The sequence below is a fragment of the Grampus griseus genome (assembly GCF_964374135.1).
Source record: "Grampus griseus genome assembly, chromosome: 9".
Classification (NCBI taxonomy): domain Eukaryota; kingdom Metazoa; phylum Chordata; class Mammalia; order Artiodactyla; family Delphinidae; genus Grampus; species Grampus griseus.
In genome coordinates this window covers 1809731-1831637 of record NC_139003.1, presented here as the reverse complement: position 1 = coordinate 1831637, position 21907 = coordinate 1809731, and the positions used below count along the sequence as shown (strand labels likewise).

The 21907-nt window shown below is 41.6% G+C and overlaps 1 protein-coding gene across 1 annotated transcript in view; it reads left to right on the top strand.

Annotated features, from left to right (window-relative positions):
* RNF32 (ring finger protein 32) overlaps positions 1-21907 on the top strand; it is a gene marked incomplete at its 3' end in the record, with an annotated part of 39009 nt that overhangs the window by 9263 nt on the left and 7839 nt on the right. The window contains 4 exon segments of the mRNA XM_082661883.1: positions 4191-4333; positions 7233-7265; positions 7822-7946; positions 8091-8199. Of these exon segments, the coding sequence (XP_082518009.1) occupies positions 4191-4333; positions 7233-7265; positions 7822-7946; positions 8091-8199 (410 nt within the window).

The window sequence follows — 21907 nt, the reverse complement described above, 5'->3', positions numbered from 1 at the left end:
CATTCTTTCATGTGTTTGTTGGCAGTCTGTATATCTTCTTTGGAGAAATGTCTGTTTAGGTCCTCTGCCCATTTTTGGATTGCGCCGTTTGTTTTTTTGATATTGAGGTGCATGAGCTGCTTATAAATTTTGGAGATTAATCCTTTGTCAGTTGCTTCATTTGCAAATATTTTCTCCCATTCTGAGGGTTGTCTTTTCATCTTGTTTTTGGTTTCCTTTGCTGTGCAAAAGCTTTTAAATTTCGTTAGGTCCCATTTGTTCATTTGTTCATTTTTTGCTTTTATTTCCCTTACTCTAGAAGGTGGGTCAAAAAGGATCTTGCTATGATTTATGTCATAGAGTGCTCTGCCTATGTTTTCCTCTAAGAGTTTGATAGTGCCTGCCCTTACATTTAGGTCTTTAATCCATTTTGAGTTTATTTTTGTGTATGGTGTTAGGGAGTGTTCTAATTTCATTCTTTTTTTTTTTTTTTTTTTTTTTTCTTTTTGCGGTACGCAGGCCTCTCACTGTGGTGGACTCTCCCGTTGCGGAGCACAGGCTCGGAACACGCAGGCTCAGCAGCCATGGCTCACAGGCCCACCCGCTCCATGGCATGTGGGATCTTTCTGGACCGAGGCACGAACCCATGTCCCCTGCACCGGCAGGCGGACTCTCAACCACTGCACCATCATTCTTTTACATGTAGTTGTCCAGTCTTCCCAGCACCGCTTATTGAAGAGGCTGTCTTTTTTCCATTGTATATTCTTGTGTCCTTTATCAAAGATAAGGTGACCATATGTGTGTGGGTTTATCTCTGGGCTTTCTATCCTGTCCCATTGATCTATATTTCTGTTTTTTGTGCCACTACCATACTGTCTTGATGACTGTAGCTTTGTAGTATAGTCTGAAGTCCAGGAGCTTGATCCCTCCAGCTCTGTTTTTCTTTCTCAAGATTGCTTTGGCTATTCAGGGTCTTCTGTGTTTCCATACAAATCATGAAATGTTTTGTTCTAGTTCTGTGAAAAATGCCATTGGTAATTTGATAGGGATTTCATTGAATCTGTAGATTGCGTTGGGTAGTATAGTCATTTTCACAATGTTGATTCTTCCAATCCAAAAACATGGTATATCTCTCCATCTGCTTGTATCATCTTTAATTTATTTTATCAGTGTCTAATAGTTTTCTGTATACAGGTCTTTTGTCTCCTTAGGTAGGTTTATTCCAAGGTATTTTATTCTTTTTTTGCAATGGTAAATGGGAGTGTTTCCTTAATTTCTCCTTCAGATTTTTCATCATTAGTGTATAGGAATGTCAGAGATTTCTGTGCATTACTTTTGTATCCTGCTGCTTTACCAAATTCATTGATTAGCTCTAGTATTTTTCTGGTAGCATCTTTAGGATTCTCTATGTATAGTGTCATGTCATCTGCTAACAGTGACAGCTTTACTTCTTCTTTTCCGATATAGATTCCTTTTAGTTCTTTTTTCTTTTCTGATTCCTGTGGCTAAAACTTACAAAATTATGTCAAATAATAGTGGTGAGAGTGGACAGCCTTGTCCTGTTCCTGATCTTAGAGGAAATGGTTTCAGTTTTTCACCATTGAGAATGATGTATCATGTCTCATTTAAAGCTTGTGTTTCCTTATTTATTTTCATTTTGCATGATCTGTCCTTTGGTGAAAGTGAGGTGTTAAAGTCCCCTACTGTGATTGTGTTACTGCCGATTTCCCCTTTTATAGCTGTTACCATTTGCCTTATGTATTGAGGTGCTTCTATGTTGGGTACATAAATATTTACAATTGTTATATCTTCTTCTTGGATTCCCTTGATCATTATGTAGTGTCCTTCTTTGTCTCTTGTAATAGTCTTTATTTTAAAGGCTATTTTGTCTGATATGAGAATTGCTACCCCAGCATTCTTTTGATTTCCATTTGCATGGAATATCTTTTTCCATCCCCTCACTTTCAGTCTGTATGTGTCCCTCGGTCTAAAGTAGGTCTCTTGTAGACAGCATATATACGGGTCTTGTTTTTGTATGCATTCAGCCAGTCTATGTCTTTTGGTTGGAGCATTTAATCCATTTACATTTAAGGTAGTTATTGATATGTATGTTCCTATTACCATTTTCTTAATTGTTTTGGGTTTGTTATTGTAGATCTTTTCCTTCTCTTGTGTTTCCTGCCTAGAAAAGTTCCTTTTGCATTTGTTGTAAAGCTGGTTTGGTGGTGCTGAATTCCCTTAGCTTTTGCTTGTCTGTAAAGGTTTTGATTTCTGTGTCGAATCTGAATGAGATCCTTGCTGGGTAGAGTAATCTTGGTTGTAGGTTTTTCCCTTTCATCACTTTAAATATGTCCTGCCATTCCCTTCTGGCTTGCAGAGTTTCTGCTGAAAGATCAGCTGTGAACCTTATGGGGATTCCCTTGTATGTTATTTGTTGTTTTTCCCTTGCTGCTTTTAATATTTTTTTCTTTGTATTTAATTTTTGATAGTTTTATTAATATGTGTCTTGGCATGTTTCTCCTTGGATTTATCCTGTACGGGACTCTCTGTGCTTCCTGGACTTGATTAACTATTTTCTTTCCCATATTAGGGAAGTTTTCAACTATAATCTCTTCAAATATTTTCTCAGTCCCTTTCTTTTTCTCTTCTTCTTCTGGGACCCCCATAATTCGAATGTTGGTGCGTTTAATGTTGTCCCAGAGGTCTGTAAGATTGCCCTCAATTCTTTTCATTCTTTTTTCTTTATTCTGCTCTGCAGTAGTTATTTCCACTATTTTATCTTCCCCATCACTTGTCCGTTCTCCTGCCTCAGTTATTCTGCTATTGATTCTTTCTAGAGAATTTTTAATTTCATTTATTGTGGTGTTCATCATTGTTTGTTTGCTCTTTAGTTCTTCTAGGTCCTTGTTAAATATTTCTTGCATTTTGTCTATTCTATTTCCAAGATTTTGGATCATCTTTACTATCATTATTCTGAATTCTTTTTCAGGTAGACTGCCTATTTCCTCTTCATTTGTTTGGTCTGGTGGGTTTTTACCTTGCTCCTTCATCTGCTGTGTGTTTCTTTGTCTTCTCATTTTGCTTAACTTACTGTGTTTGGGGTCTCCTTTTCACAGGCTGCAGTTTCGTAGTTCCTATTGTTTTCGGTGTCTGCCTCCAGTGGCTAAGGTTGGTTCAGTGGCTTGTGGAGGCTTCCTGATGGAGGGGACTGGTGCCTGTGTTCTGGTGGATGAGGCTGGATCTTATCTTTCTGGTGGGCAGGACTGTGTCTGGTGGTGTGTTTTGGGGTGTCTGTGAACTTCTTATGATTTTCGGCAGCCTCTCTGCTAATGGGTGGGGTTGTGTTCCTGTCTTGCTAGTTGTTTGACATAGGGTGTCCAGCACTGTAGCTTGCTGGTCATTGAGTGGAGCTAGGTCTTAGCGTTGAGATGGAGATCTCTGGGAGGTTTTCACCCTTTGATATTACGTGAAGCTGGGAGGTCTCTGGTGGACCAATGTCCTGAACTCAGCTCTCCCACCTCAGAGGCTCAGGCCTGACACCTGGCCAGATCACCAAGACCCTGTCAGCCACATGGCTCAGAAGAAAACGGAGGAAAAAAAAAAGAAAGTTATCAAAATAAAAAATAATTCTTAAAAATAAAAAAATTACAAAGTAATTTTGAAAAGAAAAAAAAAGAAAGAAGAGAGCAGCCAAAGCAAATCCACCAATGATAACAAGCACTATAAACTATACTAAAGGCCTTCCCTGGTGGCGCAGTGGTTGAGAGTCCGCCTGCCGATGTAGGGGACACGGGTTCGTGCCCCGGTCCGGGAGGATCCCACATGCCGTGGAGCGGCTGGGCCCGTGAGCCATGGCCGCTGGGCCTGTGCGTCCGGAGCCTGTGCTCCGCAACGGGAGGGGCCACAACAGTGAGAGGCCCGCGTACCGCAAAAAAAAAAGTGATATCAGTCCGGCCTACCTTATAGAATCATGAAAATGAAATAGATATGGGGAATTCTTTGTAAATAAAAGCCTAAAGCATAAATGTAAGATAGTATTCTCCTTGACTTCTGTGCACCCGTAAAAAAGCAGCATTCTAAATATGGTGGAATAAAGTATGCAATGGAAGTGTTTTGCTTTAATATTTGCAAAATAATGTCATTAAAATTATGCATGAGTTACCATATTCTAGAAGAGATTTAACTCATATTTCATATTGTTTTAACTTCAGCACAGAAGCTGGGCCTCTTTGAGCCTCCCCCATTGCCACTGTCATCAGACGAATGGGAAAAAGTGAAGCAAAGATCCATCCTGCAAGGGGAGTCCATGCAGCCGTGCCCAATATGCAAAGAAGAATTCGAACTTCGCCCGCAGGTGTTTAGCGTGAGCTTAGATAAGCAGGCCCGTGGGGCATTCTCTAGTGACTGGACTCTGAACTGGGGCTAAGGGAGTCCATGCTTCATTTTCCAGTCTCTTCCTCCTATGTGACCCTCAAAGACTTACATTTTGTTTCCATTAATTAAAGTATGTGTGTGAGAAAGAGCTAAACACCCTCATTAAACAGACTTATTTACTGAATACTGTTAGTTCTCAAGTACAGAGTTTGTACAAAAGGAATGTTCCCATTCCGCTGGCTGTGAGCAGCTGGGGGTGAGCGGGGACGCTGCCGGGAGGGCACTGAGGGCAGAAGGGTGGGGAACTTTTAAGTTGTTTTGTGACTTGAAACCATAAAAGAAAAACGAAGACTGAATCTCTCCAAAGAACCTGTGGAAGGATCTTCAAGTAAAATCTTTTAACAATCTTTATTCATGAAAGTTTACCATAGTAAGATTGATGATAATATGCATAATATACAATCAATCTATGTCATAGGGGTTTTTTCTATACACACTTTGTCTGCCTAATTAAATTTTAATCTCCTGAAAGTTAGGGACTTTGCTATTCTTAGATTTTTTTTTTTTTTTGAGCTAATGGCCACCGTGTAGTGATTTCTCACATGCATAGCATTATGCTTCCTACACAGAGGCACTTGGAAATTTGCTTTAAAAAATACAGCAAATACAGTTAAAGGCAGGCTTAAAATTCACAGCCTAGGAACCCCAGCTTTACTTAACTATACTGGCACGTAAACCCTCAAACTTAATTTGCTTTAATAAGTTTCACTGTTAATGAGTTAGTTCACAGTCATACAATTTTGTTCTTTACTAATTTGAACTCACACGTTATTTTAAACATACTTATTATGTTCTAGTTCTCTATCAGAACCTAATCTTACATATATGAAAGTTGGATATTTCAGAAAGATATTAGCCCTTAAAGCACAGAAATACCTCTAGGATGATTTAGCATTTTAGTAGCAAAAGAGCTAATAAAGCCACAAGGAATCTTTCTGGCCCCAGCAACCTCTTTCGTAATTATGCTATAAATATCTAGCCTGACTGTGGTATGAAGAATGAAAGTTTGAAGTTGAATATCTTAAGGGGGAATCAGGATGCAACATGCCCACCATTTCTTCCATGTTGTTTTTTATAAATTTCTCACTATAGCATTTTTGGTTATAGATATAGACACGTGTTTATTTTGCATTTCTATTTATTGTTCTCATGTTTAGCTTTTTCCTTAGTTATAAACAATAGTTGGCATTTTCCCGACATTTAATGATTTGAGAAGGCTTCAGTTAATCTCGTATGTCTCGGAGGTAGGCATTATACCCCTTTAACAGATGAGGACATAAACAATTCACGTGATCCACAGTAGGCCAGCTCAGGAAGTGTGCTTGGGACAGCTAGAATCTAATCTGAACTTCTGGGACATTTTTAGTGTATTCACCAAGGCTGAATCGTTTATTTTTGTTATCTCAGAGAGTGTTTGCCAATAACAAATGTTTATGGACATTTAAAAGTATATATATATATATTTATTTATATATATATATAAATATATATTTTTGTTTGTTTTTTGCGGTACGCGGGCCTCTCACTGCTGCGGCCTCTCCCGTTGCGGAGCACAGGCTCCGGACGCGCAGGCTCAGCGGCCATGGCTCACGGGCCCAGCCGCTCTGCGGCATGTGGGATCCTCCCGGACCAGGGCACGAACCCGTGTCCCCTGCATCAGCAGGCGGACTCCCAACCACTACGCCACCAGGGAAGCCCTGAAAGTATATTTTAAATATACAGAGTAAAATATTATTCAATATAGATCATCAAATGTCTGTTGATAGATGAAACACTCTGAAAGATGATTCTATTGACAATGAGCAATTGAATGCACGAAAGGCTGCTGTTAGATTCAAGGCTGGTAATTAAAAAGGACCTCATTACTGAGTTTTTCCAATTTAGGGTTATTGGTGGCATGCAGTAAGTTTCAAGGAAAGGTTTTAGATCTTTCTAAGTTCTATTTGTTCTGATATTTCTTCCATTCTTCCCATTAAAGAAGAAAAGTGTAGACCAGACGAAGGCACGGTGGGGGGGGGGGGGGCGGTGGTCACTTTGAAACTGGAAAGTTTCACCAGGATCACGTGGCCCTGGGAAGGTGGAAGCCTGCACTGCTGGTGAAATGCCTCTGCCGCCTGTCTCCGTCCCACACATTCGGAGAGAGGCCGCGGGCGCCTGAGTCGCTTCGTGCTGGCTGTCCTGGTCTCACCCCTCCCTGGCCTTTCCTTCCAGAAGAGCCAGCTACCTTTTTCTTCGTTCAGTCCAAGCTCCTTTGTCACAGCCCAGAATGTCATCACTTGGTGGAGAATTTGGGTCACAGGAAGGTGGAATTTTCTGGAGACCACACTTCCCTGCATTTAAAAAAGAAAAAGTGATTCATATGTCTCTAGGGTGTATTGCTAATTAAATTCAAGAGTGCAGTTGAGTTGAACAAAGCCCTAAGGAAAGATATTTGTTTTCCTTTCTCTGCTCCCCGCCCCCCAGCCTGGGTCCTCACCAGCGTGCTCTCTCTCTTTGGATCTGCCCAGAAATACTTCTCTTTTGTAATTGTTTCCGTTTTAAATATACACTCATTCTACAGCAAACTTCATGTGTTCGTTTGATGTTTCAGATTGTTGTTAAGTTAGTTTTTCTTGTTGAGATTATATACCTGTGCTATGCTAAACTTAAACGCTAAATATTGTAAATATCAAAGTTGTTAATCTGCTTTGTAAATTTGTCAAAGAAACAACACAGCCTACTTTTTAAATAGTCAGAATTTTTCTTTTAATTAATGCATTGATGCTGCTTCTCTTTTAAACTAATTTAAACTTCAAACATCTCTGTCTTCTCGTGAACAGGTGCTGCTTTCATGTTCCCATGTGTTCCACAGGGTGAGTAACCCACGTCTGTCCCATCCTGAACTGCTCGCAGCATCCTTGTAGCTCAGAGGGGTGGAGCCTCGTCTCTCTCACTTAAAGGCTCCTCAAAGGAACCATTTATTTTATCCATAACCACCATTTATGCTTAGAAATATGACTTTAGGCTAGAGTACAATTCATCCTGTTTTGAAAAAGGTGAATTTTCTGTGGCAGAAGAGCCACCGATGTTTGTATGAGAGAGTGTGGCTGGTACGGTACGCCAGAGTGGGTGACAGCTCTCGCCCTCGGAGCTCACTGTGCAGTCGCCCGTATGCAGGGACCATCCGCCTTCACGTGAGGTGTTCCCAGAAGTTTTTGATGTATCTGCATGTATATTCTTATAAAATACCATTTTTGGAGCAAGTTTCAGGAGGAAGGTGTTAACATCTGATGAAACCTCTTCCCTTCATAATCTGAATTGGACTGTCTCATAATTACGAGAGAAAAGAACACTATAATTACATTAGAAGTAAAAATGTTGTTTATAAGTAATTACTCGTAAAATTTTAAGCGAAATGTTTTTCTTCAGGCATGCCTTCAGGCTTTTGAAAAGTTCGGAAATAAAAAAACCTGTCCTCTCTGTAGAAAGAACCAGTATCAAACCAGAGTGATTCACGACGGGGCCCGACTCTTCAGAATAAAGTGTGCGACCAGGTGAGGGGTCCCCGAGCCGCAGGAACGTGCCTGCCCATCTGAGAGGGTGCTCGGAGGCCTTTGGAAGCTGCTGGGGGGTCTTCCCTGTGGCCTGGCCGCGTCCCGGGGCTGGCACGGCGGGGCTGATGGGGTTCTGTGCTCCAGGATCCAGGCCTTCTGGAGGGGACACGTGGTCAGGAAGTGGTACCGGGAGCTGAGGAGGACGGTGCCGCCCACGGACGCCAAGTTGAGGAGAAAGTTCTTTGAAGCAAAGGTGGGTGTGACCCTCGACGCTCCGGGCCGGGTCCCTGCCAGTGACTCATGGGTCATGGAGGCCAGCGAGGCCGTGAAACCCTGAGCCTTACTTCAGTTTGGGGCTTTTTACAAATGGTTGAGATGCGGGCACCTTAAACTGGCTTTCTAATCCAGTCGGTCCATACTTTCAGATTTCCTCTTCTAGTCAACTCATAAATTCATAAAATTGGAATAAGGTTAAATTCAAAGCAACTTCTGTTTGGCCATTTTATGACAGTTGTTTAAATAAACATCCCCTGAGAAATGGAAGCGAACTTAAAAAAAAAAAAGAAAGAAAGGCCCACAGTGCAACCATTTTATTGAGGACCTCCTGGGGTCACCAAAATGCGAGCGTTTTAGAAATAAATAACTTCAGTTTCTACCCTTTCTTTTAACCATTCTTATCTGTACTTTCCGGCTTGTTTGACAACTTTCTGTTATGCGCCTCATACAAAATGGCCGGGCCCAGAGGAAGGAGCGGCTACCCGGGCCGCAGTCCCCGGTCTTCCCTCCCCAGCTCAGCGGCTTCAGGCCAACAGCTGCAGCTGTGGCCTCAGAGTCCGTGCCTGTGCTGTGAAGGCAGTAACCCCTCCCCGCAGAGCTGCTCCAGCCCTGACCCATAGCACACAGTAGGCACCGGAAATTTTGTATTTATTACTAATGTTAACATACTGTTCAAGTTAGTCTTTATGCTGTTTCAGATTTAGTGCTATAGGCCACGTTTCTTTAGGACAGCACGGTATGAGAGTATGCTATTCTGACGATGTGACCCTCAAATCACTAAGATAAAACTCACGGTCACACTTCCCTGTTACACTTATTTGTGGAAGCATCACTCACACATTTATTTCGATCTTTTCTAAACGTACCTATTTTGGGGGCTGCACTCCCACGTGGAACAATGAGTGATAGAAAATTACCCTTCACTGTGTGCGGGATCCCCTTTCTTCCGCTGTATGACTTCCGTGGGCGTGTGAAGCGTAAGGACCTTGGCCCCGTGCAGCTGCCATCAACACGTCAACCCCGTGCTGTCGTCCGACCCCCCGCCTGACCTCAGGCCGCCGGGCTGCTGTCTGTGCGTCTCCTTCTCTGGCGTCTTGCAACTTCGCCCACCTTCTGTGTGCCGGGGTGGGAGGTGTGAGGGGCTTCTTCACAGCGTCCCAGGACTGCGCGGGAATCGGAAGCGTAAGAGGATTTAGGCTCGACTCTAAAGCAGTGCGATAATAGATTTTTTTTTCTAATACCCTTCCTGATCGCTTAGGTAACTGTTCCAAGCAAGGAACAGTATGTGCAAAAAATCAGAATCATGGCTTATGTGATGTCTGTGCCTCAGACTTACCAAGAAAATATACTTGATTTGCCCTCAGGAGTAGGAGACCATTAAAGGCAGTATGTGAGCAAATGGCCTTAAAATATTGTGGATCTCGATGACGGAGGTTGAACAGTGGCTTCTGTGGCGCCGGCCGGCTGGAGATGCCCACGATGCTGTCCCCTGTCCTGGCTCTAGGAGGCGCCCCTCTGGCAGGGTGGGCAGTTCCTGCAGCCGCTCTGGCCTTTGGAGAAGTCGGGGGCAGAAGCAGGGGGGTGAGAGGCTGTGATCGAGAATCTGGGATTCTACCTTGTTTTCTCCTAGTCATTCACACCCCTTCCAGCAGGACAGGGTGCGGAGGACATCTGGGACAGGGGATGGGGTCCTGTTCTGTTGCACTTCTGTTTAGGAAATGACTCTTGCAATCTGATGATTTTTCCTACCTTTTCCTACTTGATGGAACTCACATGCTGAGCTATAGGCATGATCTAGGAAGCGTTAATCCACAACTTTAAAATGCCAGTGTGCTTCAATGGAATTTGAAAGGTGATTGAACTAGGTCACCGAATTTCATTTTACCCAGGATTCTACAGATATATCCAGACTGTATAGATGCACACAAATGATAGTTTGAGAACTATGTCAGTAAATTACTATAAGCTATTGGGTGAACAACTGTCGAGGAACTGGATTTTCACACAATCTCAAAGAATCATCCCACACATCAGTGAGAATTTATACAAAGAATGAGAAGTCTGTACCCTGGAAAGGTCTGGTAGACATCTTTGCAGCCCAGTGACCGCCACTAGCTGCACAGAGTGACCCACGGGTCCCTAATGTGCACGGGGAGCACCGGGACCGAACACTGCCTTTGCACTTTCATACCAAAGCTGCTTCACCTGAACCCAGTCGTGAGGACACATGCAACCAGGCAAATCCGAAGTGAGGAATATTCTGCAAAACAGCTGACTTCAATTGTAAAGTGTTATAAAGAAAAGAAGAGGAATGTTCTAGAACAAAGATGTCTGAGAGATATAACATTTAAATGTAATGAGAGGTCTTTGGTTGGATCCTGGATCAAAACTAAATGTAAAACCAGTGCTATAATTGGGATATGTGGGGATATGAACATGGACCATATATTATACAGTAGTCATGTGTCAGTTGTGTGTTCACTGCAGTGTCACTGTCAGGTACAGTGTCCTGGTCCTCAGGAGTCACATGCTGAAGGATTTAGGGGTGAAGTATTGTGATGTCTGCATCTAACCCTTAAATAGATCACACACCCACATATACACATGTACATCCGAAGAGAGAATACAAATGCAGTGAAATGTTAACAATTAAAATGTAAAGATAGGGCTTCCCTGGTGGCGCAGTGGTTGAGAGTCCACCTGCCGATGCAGGGGACACGGGTTCGTGCCCTGGTCCGGGAAGATCCCACATTCTGCGGAGCGGCTGGGCCCGTGAGCCATGGCCATTGACCCTGCGCATCCGCAGCCTGTGCTCCACAACAGGAGAGGCCACAACAGTGAGAGGCCCACATACCGCAAAAAAAAAAAAAAAATGTAAAGATAAACTCTATATGAAATGTAGAACTAGTGTACAGTTTCTAAATCCCAAGGAGTTGGGCTTGAGTCAGACATGAGAAGGAAGTGGGGGGGTTGGAGGGGAGGAGGAGAGGGTATAAACAAAAATGGAATTCACTCCTTACACCAGAATATATTCCATACAGAACAAAGAGTTAAACATGAAAACTTAAACAGAGTAATTTTAGAAGAAGGCATTAAAAATAAATTCCTCATGTGGGAGTGAGAAGGACCTCTCTGGTAGGATCTGTAAAACGATAAACACACACAAACCATAACAGAAAGGATTGGTAACTACATAAAACTTCAAAACATATGTATAGGGAGAAAAAATTGAAAGACCAATGACAAATCAGGAAAACATATTTGCAATTCAAAGGACTAGAAGCAAATTTCCTTAATATGTGACAAGCAGTTTACAGGACTACGGATACGTGATTACTATATAAAAAGACGCTCAACCTTACTCATAATTAGAGAAAACTAAACTAAAGCAAGAATAAGAACCTATTTCACCTATTAGATTGGCAAGAATTGAAAATTTTGATAATTATCTAGAGCTGATAAGAAGGAGGGGGAAATAGTCTTATAAGCCATTGGTAGAACTAAGAATGTACCATCCTGCTGGCTGACAGTTCCCTTTGATCCCTTCTCTAGAAATTTACCCCCCAGATATGCTCATAATGTTTTCTAAGATACATTCATGAGTATGTTAACTATAGCAATGATTATAAAAGAGGAAGAACGATAAACAACCCAAGACCCTGCCACCAAGGAAGCATGCATACAATGATTTCTTCATAGCAATTATGAAGACCAAAGTGGATATATATGTGGTGATATAAAAAGATTTCCTACAGGGACTTCCCTTGTGGTCCAGTGGTTAGGGCTCCACGTTTCCACTGCAGGGGGCACGGGTTCGATCCCTGGTCAGGGAAATAAAATCCCGAATGCCACGCAGCATGGCCAAAAAATAAAAAAAAAAAAGATTCCGTACAAGTCAGGAAAAGGCAACAAGAAAGGATAATGTGTAGAAAACGTAAGATGATAGGATAACAGTTACAACAAACAACAATTGAGATAAATTTCTGTATTAACAGATTCTTGAATTACATTGAAAAAAATCTGCTAGTAGCTGCTTATGGGAGATTTGAACCAAATGAAACAAAAATGTTCTACACAAAGACATGCTCAAGAATAAATGAGGAATGCACAAACAAAAGAAATAAAATAGAAAATCACAATAAAATAAATGAATTTTAAAGTGTATTTGGGAATCTAACATACACTATTCTGGTGTTCATGACACTGCTATTCTGTGGTACATAGCTAAAGCTTTACTTAGAGGACAGTAGTGTCAAATACATTTATTATTGAACAAGAAAGATGAAAGAATAATGAACCAACCATTCAAATCTTTAAATGTAGGAAGTAGAAAGTATAAAAATAAAATAAGTAATTTATTAGGATAAAAGTAAAACTGGTAAATGAAGCCAATAGCTGGTACTTTGGAAAAGAGAAACTATAAGATAAACAGCTCATCAGAGTTTAAAAAACATTAACAGTGAGGTGGATGGACCTAGAATCTGTCATACAGAGTGAAGTAAGCCAGAAAGAGAAAAACAAATGCCGTGTGCTAACACATATATATGGAATCTAAAAAAAAGAAAAAGTGGTTCTGATGAACCTAGGAGCAGGACAGGAATAAAGACGCAGATGGAGAGAATGGACTTGAGGACACGGGGAGGCGGAAGGGTAAGCTGGGACGAAGTGAGAGAGTGGCATTGACATATATACACTACCAAATGTAAAACAGATAGCTAGTGGGAAGCAGCCACATAGCACAGGGAGATCAGCTCGGTGCTTTGTGACCACCTAGAGGGGTGGGATAGGGAGGGTGGGAGGGAGAGGCAAGAGAGAGGGGATATGGGGATATATGTATACATATAGCTGATTCACTTTGTTATACAGCAGAAACTAACACAACATTGTAAAGCAATTACACTCCAATAAAGCTGTTAAAAAAGAAAAAAAAGCTCTTCCAAAAAAAAAAAAAAAAAAACAGGTACAACTACGAGGTAAAGTCTCACCAGGGTTAAAACAAATTAGATAAAGCAGAATGCAGATACACAGAATGGGAGGCATAATCACATATGTGGAAATTATCTCTAAATTATAAAAGACTATTGTATACAACTTTGTGCTGTTAAATCTGAAAATATAATTGAAATTACCTCCTATAAAAATAGCAAACATAGAAAGAAATATAAAATATAAAAATGACTGAGAAAGGGGCTTCCCTGGTGGCGCAGTGGTTATGAGTCCACCTGCCAATGCAGGGGACTCTGGTGGGTATGAGCCCTGGTCCAGGAAGATCCCCCATGCCTTGGAGCACCTAAGCCCGTGAGCCACAACTACTGAGCCTACACTCTAGAGCCTGTGACCCACAACTACTGAAGCTCACACACCTAGAGCTCATGCTCCACAACAAGAGAAGCCACCACAATGAGAAGTCCATGCACCGCAACGAAGAGCAGCCCCTGCTCGCTGCAACTAGAGAAAGCCCGCGCGCAGCAATGAAGACCTAATGCAGCCAAAAATAAAATAAATTTTAAGAAAATGACAGAAAAATGATACTAAAGCATCTCAATCTTTACTGAAAATATATTAAATTTAACAGCCATTCCTAATAATGACAGCGAACTAGAACTAAATGAAATTTCCTTGTCTCAATAAAGACTATATATCAGAAACTAAAAACACATTATTTTAGATAGTGAAACCCTAAAGATGCTAAATAGGTTACCCACAATCACACTTTGGCCATTCCTTGCCAATGCAATAATACAAGAAAACAAAAATACAATGTGTGTGCATTATATAATCCATATTTACTGTCTATACACATGGATTTTAAATCTATAAAATCATTTGAAAAATTATTAGAACTAAACCATTAGATGTTCAAATTCAAGATAAATATGCAATAATAATTGCATCCTGTATAGCAACAATAATCAGATATAAAATGCAATGGAAAAGGATCCCTTTCATAATAGTTAATACCTAAAAATAAACTTACAAGAAATATATAAATACTGATAAGGAAAAGTTTTTCTGAGGATGACATTGGCAATATGGCCAAATAAGTTGTCCCTCACTTGTATTCCCCCTAACCAGCAACATAGCTTGGCATTCATCCACGGACAAAACTGCCTTAGTGGGAGCTGTGGGATCCAGCTCCATAAGCCAAGGGACCCGGGAGGAGTCTCACCCACCCAAGCGTCGAGTCACAGGCACACACATCTTGGTCCAGGCTGTGGACCCTGAAGTGGCCCTTGAACCTGCTCCAGGCTGCCGCAGCCCCTCTCACCTGCAGCCTGGGTGCCCCTGGAGAGCACTGCCTTAGACAATCACCTACCAACAAGAAAGCCTTTGTGGAAGCCCACGTTTCCAAAGGCAAAGTTCCAGCACACTGTTGGAACAACAAAAAGAAATACAAGTTTGGACACATTGGAGAGGGAAAGAATAGCCTGACTTTACCCACGTCACCCTCCCCCCAAGGAAGCACAGCTCAGGGCCAAGTGATTTCCCCCACAGGGGAAAATGAGGGCATGTGAGTAAGTGCCTGGCTTCCCCAGCCATGTGGGACACTGCCAAAGAGGCTCATCTTTCCCTCACCCCATCCAGAGTACTGAATTATGAGCCACATGACTGGGGATGGAAAAGACTGGGGAAGCAGTAAATAGGACTCTCAGAGGACATTAAAGGGATATGGATCCTACCAACAGTGTTGAGGACTCCATCAAGAAGCCCCCTCAGGAGCCACTGGGGATGCCTCTCCTGTAGCTCCCTCTCCTGGCCCCAGCACTCCACATGCCTCGCCCACACCACGTGGCTGGCTCCCTGGGTGCACCCCTGATAGTGAGAGCCAGCTTTGGCAGATAGCTAGTGAGCATGTGCAGAAAGCCAGCCCGGGTCTGCAGGCAGGGAGGCACCACCGACTCGAGCTCCAGCCTCACCTTGGGAAAGCAAAGGAGGCTGTCAGCACCTAGCCTGATGTGTTGCAGGATTGAGAGAAGGCACACATGCTTGGAATTCTGCCACAGAGGGAGCAAGGAGCGTGGAGCAGGCATATCCACAGACCGTCTGAGAAGCCTCAGTATCCCAGCAGGGCTGGTGGAAGGGATTTCTCTCCTGAAGCCAGTCAGTAACGACTGGGGGAGGTGACTGCTTCCTCAGATGCAAAGACAGCAACACAAGACTTCAAGGAACATGAAAATCAAGGAAATATGACAACACCAAAGGATCACACTAATCTTCCAATAACTGACCTCAAAGACATGGAGATCTGTGATTTACGTGATAAAGAATTCAAAATAAATGTTTTGAGGAAGCTCGATGAGCTACAAGAAAATACAGAAAAACCACTCAACGAAATCAGGAAAACAATACAGGAACAAAATGAGAAGTTTAACAGAGGGACAGAAAAAATTAAAAAGAACCAAGCAAATTCTGGAGCTGAAGTATACAATGAATGAAATGGAAAATTCAGTAGAAAGCATCAACATTAGAACGGATCAACCAGAAGAATAAGCCTGTGAATTAGAAGACAAAACCTTTGAAATTATTCAGTAGGAGGAGAACAAAGAAAAAAGAAAGAAAAAGAGTGAAGAAAGCATATGTGATCTTTGGGATACAGCAGAAGAAACAATTTGTAAATTATTAGAGTCCCAGGAGAAGAGAGGAAGAAGGAGGCAGAAAGGATATAAAGAAATAATGGCTGAGAACTTCCCAGATGGGGGAGAGATTTAGATATCCAAGTGTATGAAGCTCATAGGTCACCAAACAAACTCAACTTAAAGAGATCTTCTCCAAGACACATTACAATAAAACTCAAAAATCAAAGACAAAGAGAGAATCTTAAAAGCAGCAAGAGACAATAAGCTTGTAACTAACTTAACAAGAAAATGCCCATAGGCTAACTGGATTTCTCAGCAGAAACCTCAGAAGATGCCCAAGTGCTAAAAGGAAAACACTGCCAACCAAGAATACTCTATCTGGCAAAGATGTCCTTCAGAAATGAAGGAGAGATTAAAGACTTTCACAGACAAACAAAAGCTGAGGGAGTTCATCACTAGACCTGCCTCACGAGAAACGCTGAAAGGAGTTTTTCAAGCTTAAAAGAAAGGAGGCTAATTAGTAACATGAAAACATATGAATATATATATCACACTTGTAAAAGAAAGTACATAGTCAAATTCAGAATATTCTAATATTGTAGTATTATGGTGTATTAACCACTTAACTCTCTTATAAAGGTTAAAGGACAAAAGTATTAAAAATAACTATAGCTACAATAATTTGTTAATGAATATACACTATAAAAAAGATGTAAATTGTGACATCAAAAACACAAAAGGGGGGAGTAAGAGGGTAAAGTTTTTGTATGCAGTCAAAGTTATCAGTGTGAAATACACTTATACCTGTACGATGTTTTATATAAGCCTCACGGTAACCACAAAGCAAAACCCTACAGTAGATACCCTAAGATCAAGAGAAAGGATGAGTGTGTACCACCCTGCAAAGTCATCAGTTCACAGTGGAGTGCAGCAAGTGAGGAAGAAAGGAACAAGGGAACTACAAAACAGCCAGAAGACAATAAGGTGGCATTAGTAAGTCCTCATCTATCAGTAATTACTCTTAATGCAAATGAATTAATTTCTCCAATCAAAAGGCATAGAATGACTGGATAGATAAAAAACAAAACTCATATGCTGCCGACAAGAGACTCACTCCACCATTAAGGGCACAAATAGGCTCAAAGTGCAGGGACAGAAAAAGATATTCTACTCATGTGGAACCCAAAAGAGAGCAGGGGTAGCTATGCTTCTGTTAGACAAAATGGACTTTAAAGCTGTAACAGACAGAAAAGGTCATTATATAATTATAAAGTGATTAATTCATCAAGAGGATATAACAAAAATTAACTCAAAATGCATCAAAGACTTAAACCTAAAGCCTGAAACCACAAAACTCCTAGAAGAAAGCACAGGGGCAGGGAATTCCCTGCCAGTCCAGTGGTTAAGACTTCGCCTTCCAGTGCAGGGGCCGTGGGTTCGATTCCTGGTCAGGGAACTAAGATCCCACACCACGGGGCAAATAAGCCCGCGTGCCACAACTACTGAGCTCACACGCCTCAACGAGAGAGCCCGTGTGCCGCAAACTACAGAGCCCACGTGCTCTGGAGCCCTCGTGCCACAACTAGAGAGAAACTTGCGCACCACAACTAAGAGCCTCCGTGCTACAACTAAGACCCGATGCAGCCAAAAAAAGAAAAATAAATTAATTAAATTAAATAAATATTTAAAAAAAGAAAGAAAGCACAGGGGAAAATCTTGACAATGGTCTCAGCAATGATTTTTTGGATATAACACCAAAAACACAAGCAACAAAAGCAAAAATAAATAAAGGGACTACATCAAACTTAATAGCTTCTGCACATCACTGGAAACAGTCTACAAAATGAAAAAAGACAACTTACAAATTGGGAGAAAATATTTGCAAATCATATATCTCATAAGGGGTTTTTATCCAAAATATATAAAGAACACATACAACTCAATAGCCAAAAAACCCAAATGTCTGATTAAAAAACTGGGCAGAGGAGGTGAATAGGCATTTTTCTGAAGACATAACAAATGGCCAACAGGTACATGAAAAAGGTCTTCAGTATCACTAATCATCAGGGAAATGCAAATCAACACCACAATGAGATATCACCTCACACCTCTTAGAATGACTGTCATCAAAAAGACAACAAATACCAAGTGTTGGTGATGTGGAGAAAAGGGAGCCCTCCTGCACTGTTGGTGGGAATGTAAATTGGTGCAGCCTCTATGGAGAACAGTATGGAGGTTCCTCAAAAAATTAAAAGTAGGACTACCATATGACCCAGCAATCCCACTCCTGGGCATCTGTCCTTCCAAAGGAAATGAAACCGAGATCTCACAGAGATCTCTGCACTTCCCTGTTCATGGCAGCATTAGGCACAGCAGCCCAGACACGGAAACAACCTAAGTGTCCGTCAACAGATAAATGGATAAGAAGATGTGGTACATCTACAATGGAATTCAGCCAGGAGAAAGAAAGAAATCCTACCATTTGCAACAACATGAATGAACCTTGAGGACGTTATGCTAAATGAAATAAATCAGGCAGAGAAAGACAAATATGGTATGATTCCGCTTATGTGTAGAATCTAAAAAAGTCGAACTCAAAGAAACAGAGCAGATGGTTGTGGCCAGGGGCTTGGGGAGAGGGGTGGGGGGAATGGGGAGATGCCGGTCAGAGAGCAAGCTTCCAGTTAGATGTCCTAATGCACAGCATGGTGCCTACAGTTGCCAGTATGGTATTAGAGCCTTGAAAGTTGCCAAGAGATCTGAAACGTTCTCACCACAAAAAAGAAATGGCAACTGTGTGAGATGATGGGGGTGTTAACTGACCTTCCAGTGGTCATCGCTTCCCAACATATAAATGCATCACATCATCACACTGTACACCTTAAACTTACACCATGGTGTACATCAGTTATATCCCAATAAGGCTGTAATGAGGTAGAACATCCTTGTTAAATATCAAAAGATATATAAAATTTTGGTAACTAAGATTCTTGTGAAATGTTAGATGAACAGGTGATGAACCAGCAGAAAGTCACCCACCTCAGTGCACAGGGATTCTAAGTCTACAGTAAAGGACACATATGAGATCAGTGAAGAAAAAGATTGAGAAAATCAATTAATTTATGCATTCATGTGAAGGAGAAAAATAGACATTACTTCATACCTTATCCTCAAAAAAGTTCCACATGGATTAATTATGTAAATACTTTTTAAGTGAATAAATAAAATTAGTAGAATACAACATAGATGTCATACTGGGCACTGAGCTCTGCCCGCACTCTGGCAGGGGGAACGGCCTGGTGACCCCAGTGTGAGGTAGAAGCTTCGACGCTGACGCTGCAGGTGGAGCGAGGGGTCAGCGGCCCCCACCTCGCCAGGCCGCTGTGCAGAAAAGCACTGGACACACTGACGGTCGACAAGGCAAAGTGACCGCCTTCACTTGGATTTTTAGTAACAGTGGAGCATTGGCTTATACATACATTAAGACACATATATTCTTTAGGGGTTTCGGCTATTTTCTTGTGGTTTTTAAAAGATGTAATCCTGTGAGTAGAATAAGTATTTCACAGTGCAATACTAGAACAGCCTGATGACAAAGAATGTTAGACATGAAACAACCATGCACCCTGAGTTAGTAAAGAGAGAAATCATCATCCAGAGGTGCCTTTAGGAAAGACTTTTATCTTAGTTTAATAGTGTACCCCATTTTACAAAAGAATTAAATAGCATTTTTCTAATGATAGAAACTAAATTTATTCAGTTCATCAAGGAACAAACGTGTGTTTCAGTAACAAAATAAGTTTGAACTGATCATTTTCCTTTAAATACCTGTAAAAATACTTTAACTTAAGCTTGTCAGTATAATGAGGCTTTAAAGTCTAGAAATCACAGGTGAAGATATTTAAAATAAAAATATAACTCTTGGTCCTGGATTCTCATTATATTCATCTTTACAGTTTTTCAGAGCTAAACATGTACCCTGAAGCCCAGCCTCAGAAGAATTGGGGTCTGTAGGTTTCCTAGTAATAGATGCAGTGAAAGATAAATTCCAAAGCCAAAGTGAACAGTGAGTTCATCAAGGCTCCTTGGGGCCGGAGACAAGCTCTGTGACAGGGACATTCCAGGAGTGCCAGGTTTCCTGCACAGGCCTGCCTTTCAGCTCTGCAGTTTGACACCCGTGTCTTCACCCCGTCACCCTCCTCACAACCTAAATGTGCACAGAACTTTAGATCAGTGTGCTATGAGGGATCCAGTGTTTGAATTTTAGAAATCGGAGCGTTTACAAAGCAAAATGTGCAGTGACCACAGGATCAGATACGGTAAAATTCTTCATTACCTGTGGAACAACAGTTCTTGAATCTGGGGTGTCGTGCAACCAACAGCCACATTTCTAAGCTGAATTTCCATACTCACCACTGGTGACAGTTACAGTAATGCAAATTCGTCTTATGTTTACTCTACACAATTGAAATTGCAAATTTCATGCGATACATCCCGCTGCCCAAGGCAGACAGATAAATGTCGGGTCTACCACCTCATCGGTCAGTCAGACCAAGACACTGCAGCAGCTTCTGCCTTCTCCCCCCGCAGCCTGCTGCAATTCTGTACCCCAGCGGTCTCCAGACCTTTGGAGTCTACCGATGGTCAAAGAGAGACTCGGGGCTCCAACAAGGTCACTGCCAACTTTCAAAACCTTTCTATTTTGCCAAGTAAGAGTTAAAACCAAGCATCATACACCATCAGAATCATCTCATAAAAGGAGGACTATTTTTCAACACCAGGAAAGTTGGAAATACTTGACCACACACTAAAGGATATGCCTTTACACTGAACCGTTTAGCTTTAAGAAATTTCACTCCACTGAATTCACTTATTTTCTTTTCTGGCAGATGGGTGAAAACTTCTTTGTCATACTTGGGAACCACTGGTTTAATTACCTTCAGGGAAAAGAAGTCTAATCAACAGAAAAGAAAGGCAAAGAGGGATAATAATGTGATATTTTTAGGCACAATGAATGAGGAAGTGCTTGTTTCCTTTAAAGTTTCAAGATCTCACCAAGATGGATATGTTTTTAATACTCTAGATTAGATTAGCTCAGGCCATTCTATTTTTATAAATTAATCTATCTTACTTGCAAAAGAACTGTGGCCTTGCATTTTCACTCTTCTGTTGCAGAGGGGATTAATGAAGTCTTTTCTTACCTTAGTCTTCCTGCATCTACTGGGTCTTAACTAATTAGTAGAATACAGAGGTCATCTTTCTACAAATAGTCATGCTTCCATATGCTGAGGATTTCTCTCCGCAGATCTGCCTTGCTCTGAAATATCACTGGCACATTCCTAACAAGACTGAAACAGAGCAAAGTGAAGTTGTGTCACACTGTAGGTTCTTTTAAATAGATGGCAGTCCCGTGGTAAGAACTGTGCGGGTCAAATGTTGCGTTTTGTACCCACAAGTAAGTGTCAGAAAGTAACCTTGAGTCAGCAGCGCCTTTGTCATGGAGGGCGCTGGGGCCGTAGGGATGATCCAGGAGGCCTGGTGCGCTCTTGCGTCGTCTGGTGAACTCAGATCAAAGCCGCCTGGAGAGGTCACTAGAGCTGCTGTGCTCATACCTGTCACCAGTGTGTACAGAAAGCCCAAGTGTTGCCCAGAATGCAGTGGTTGGTCCTTGAATGCCTTTGATCCTTATCTAGAAATTCTGCTAGCATATGTCATATAATTGAGGTATGGCCTTTTATTGCTGCAATTAAAACTTTTCAAATGCATTATACTATCTCAACCCAAGCTAAAAGTCCTGACCATTGTTTAAAAAGTGAGGTTAGGGATTTGTCAGATGCTGTGGTTGACTTTAGGGGCTGCCGCTCCCACACCCTCCCGCAGGAGATTTCTCTTACTTTTTTTCATTTACATCTCGCCAAACAGCATAATGGTCTTAAAGTTTGTTTAGTCCTTTGGCTTCCTTTATCACATAGAGATGGCAAACATTCTGTTGCTAACTTGAAGTGGCTCCAAGCAGCAAGACGGGGAGGATATTAAACCAGTAAAAGCTTATCAACTGATTCATTGATATGCTGTAAATTCCAGGCTTTTCACTTGGCTTTTGAGGGC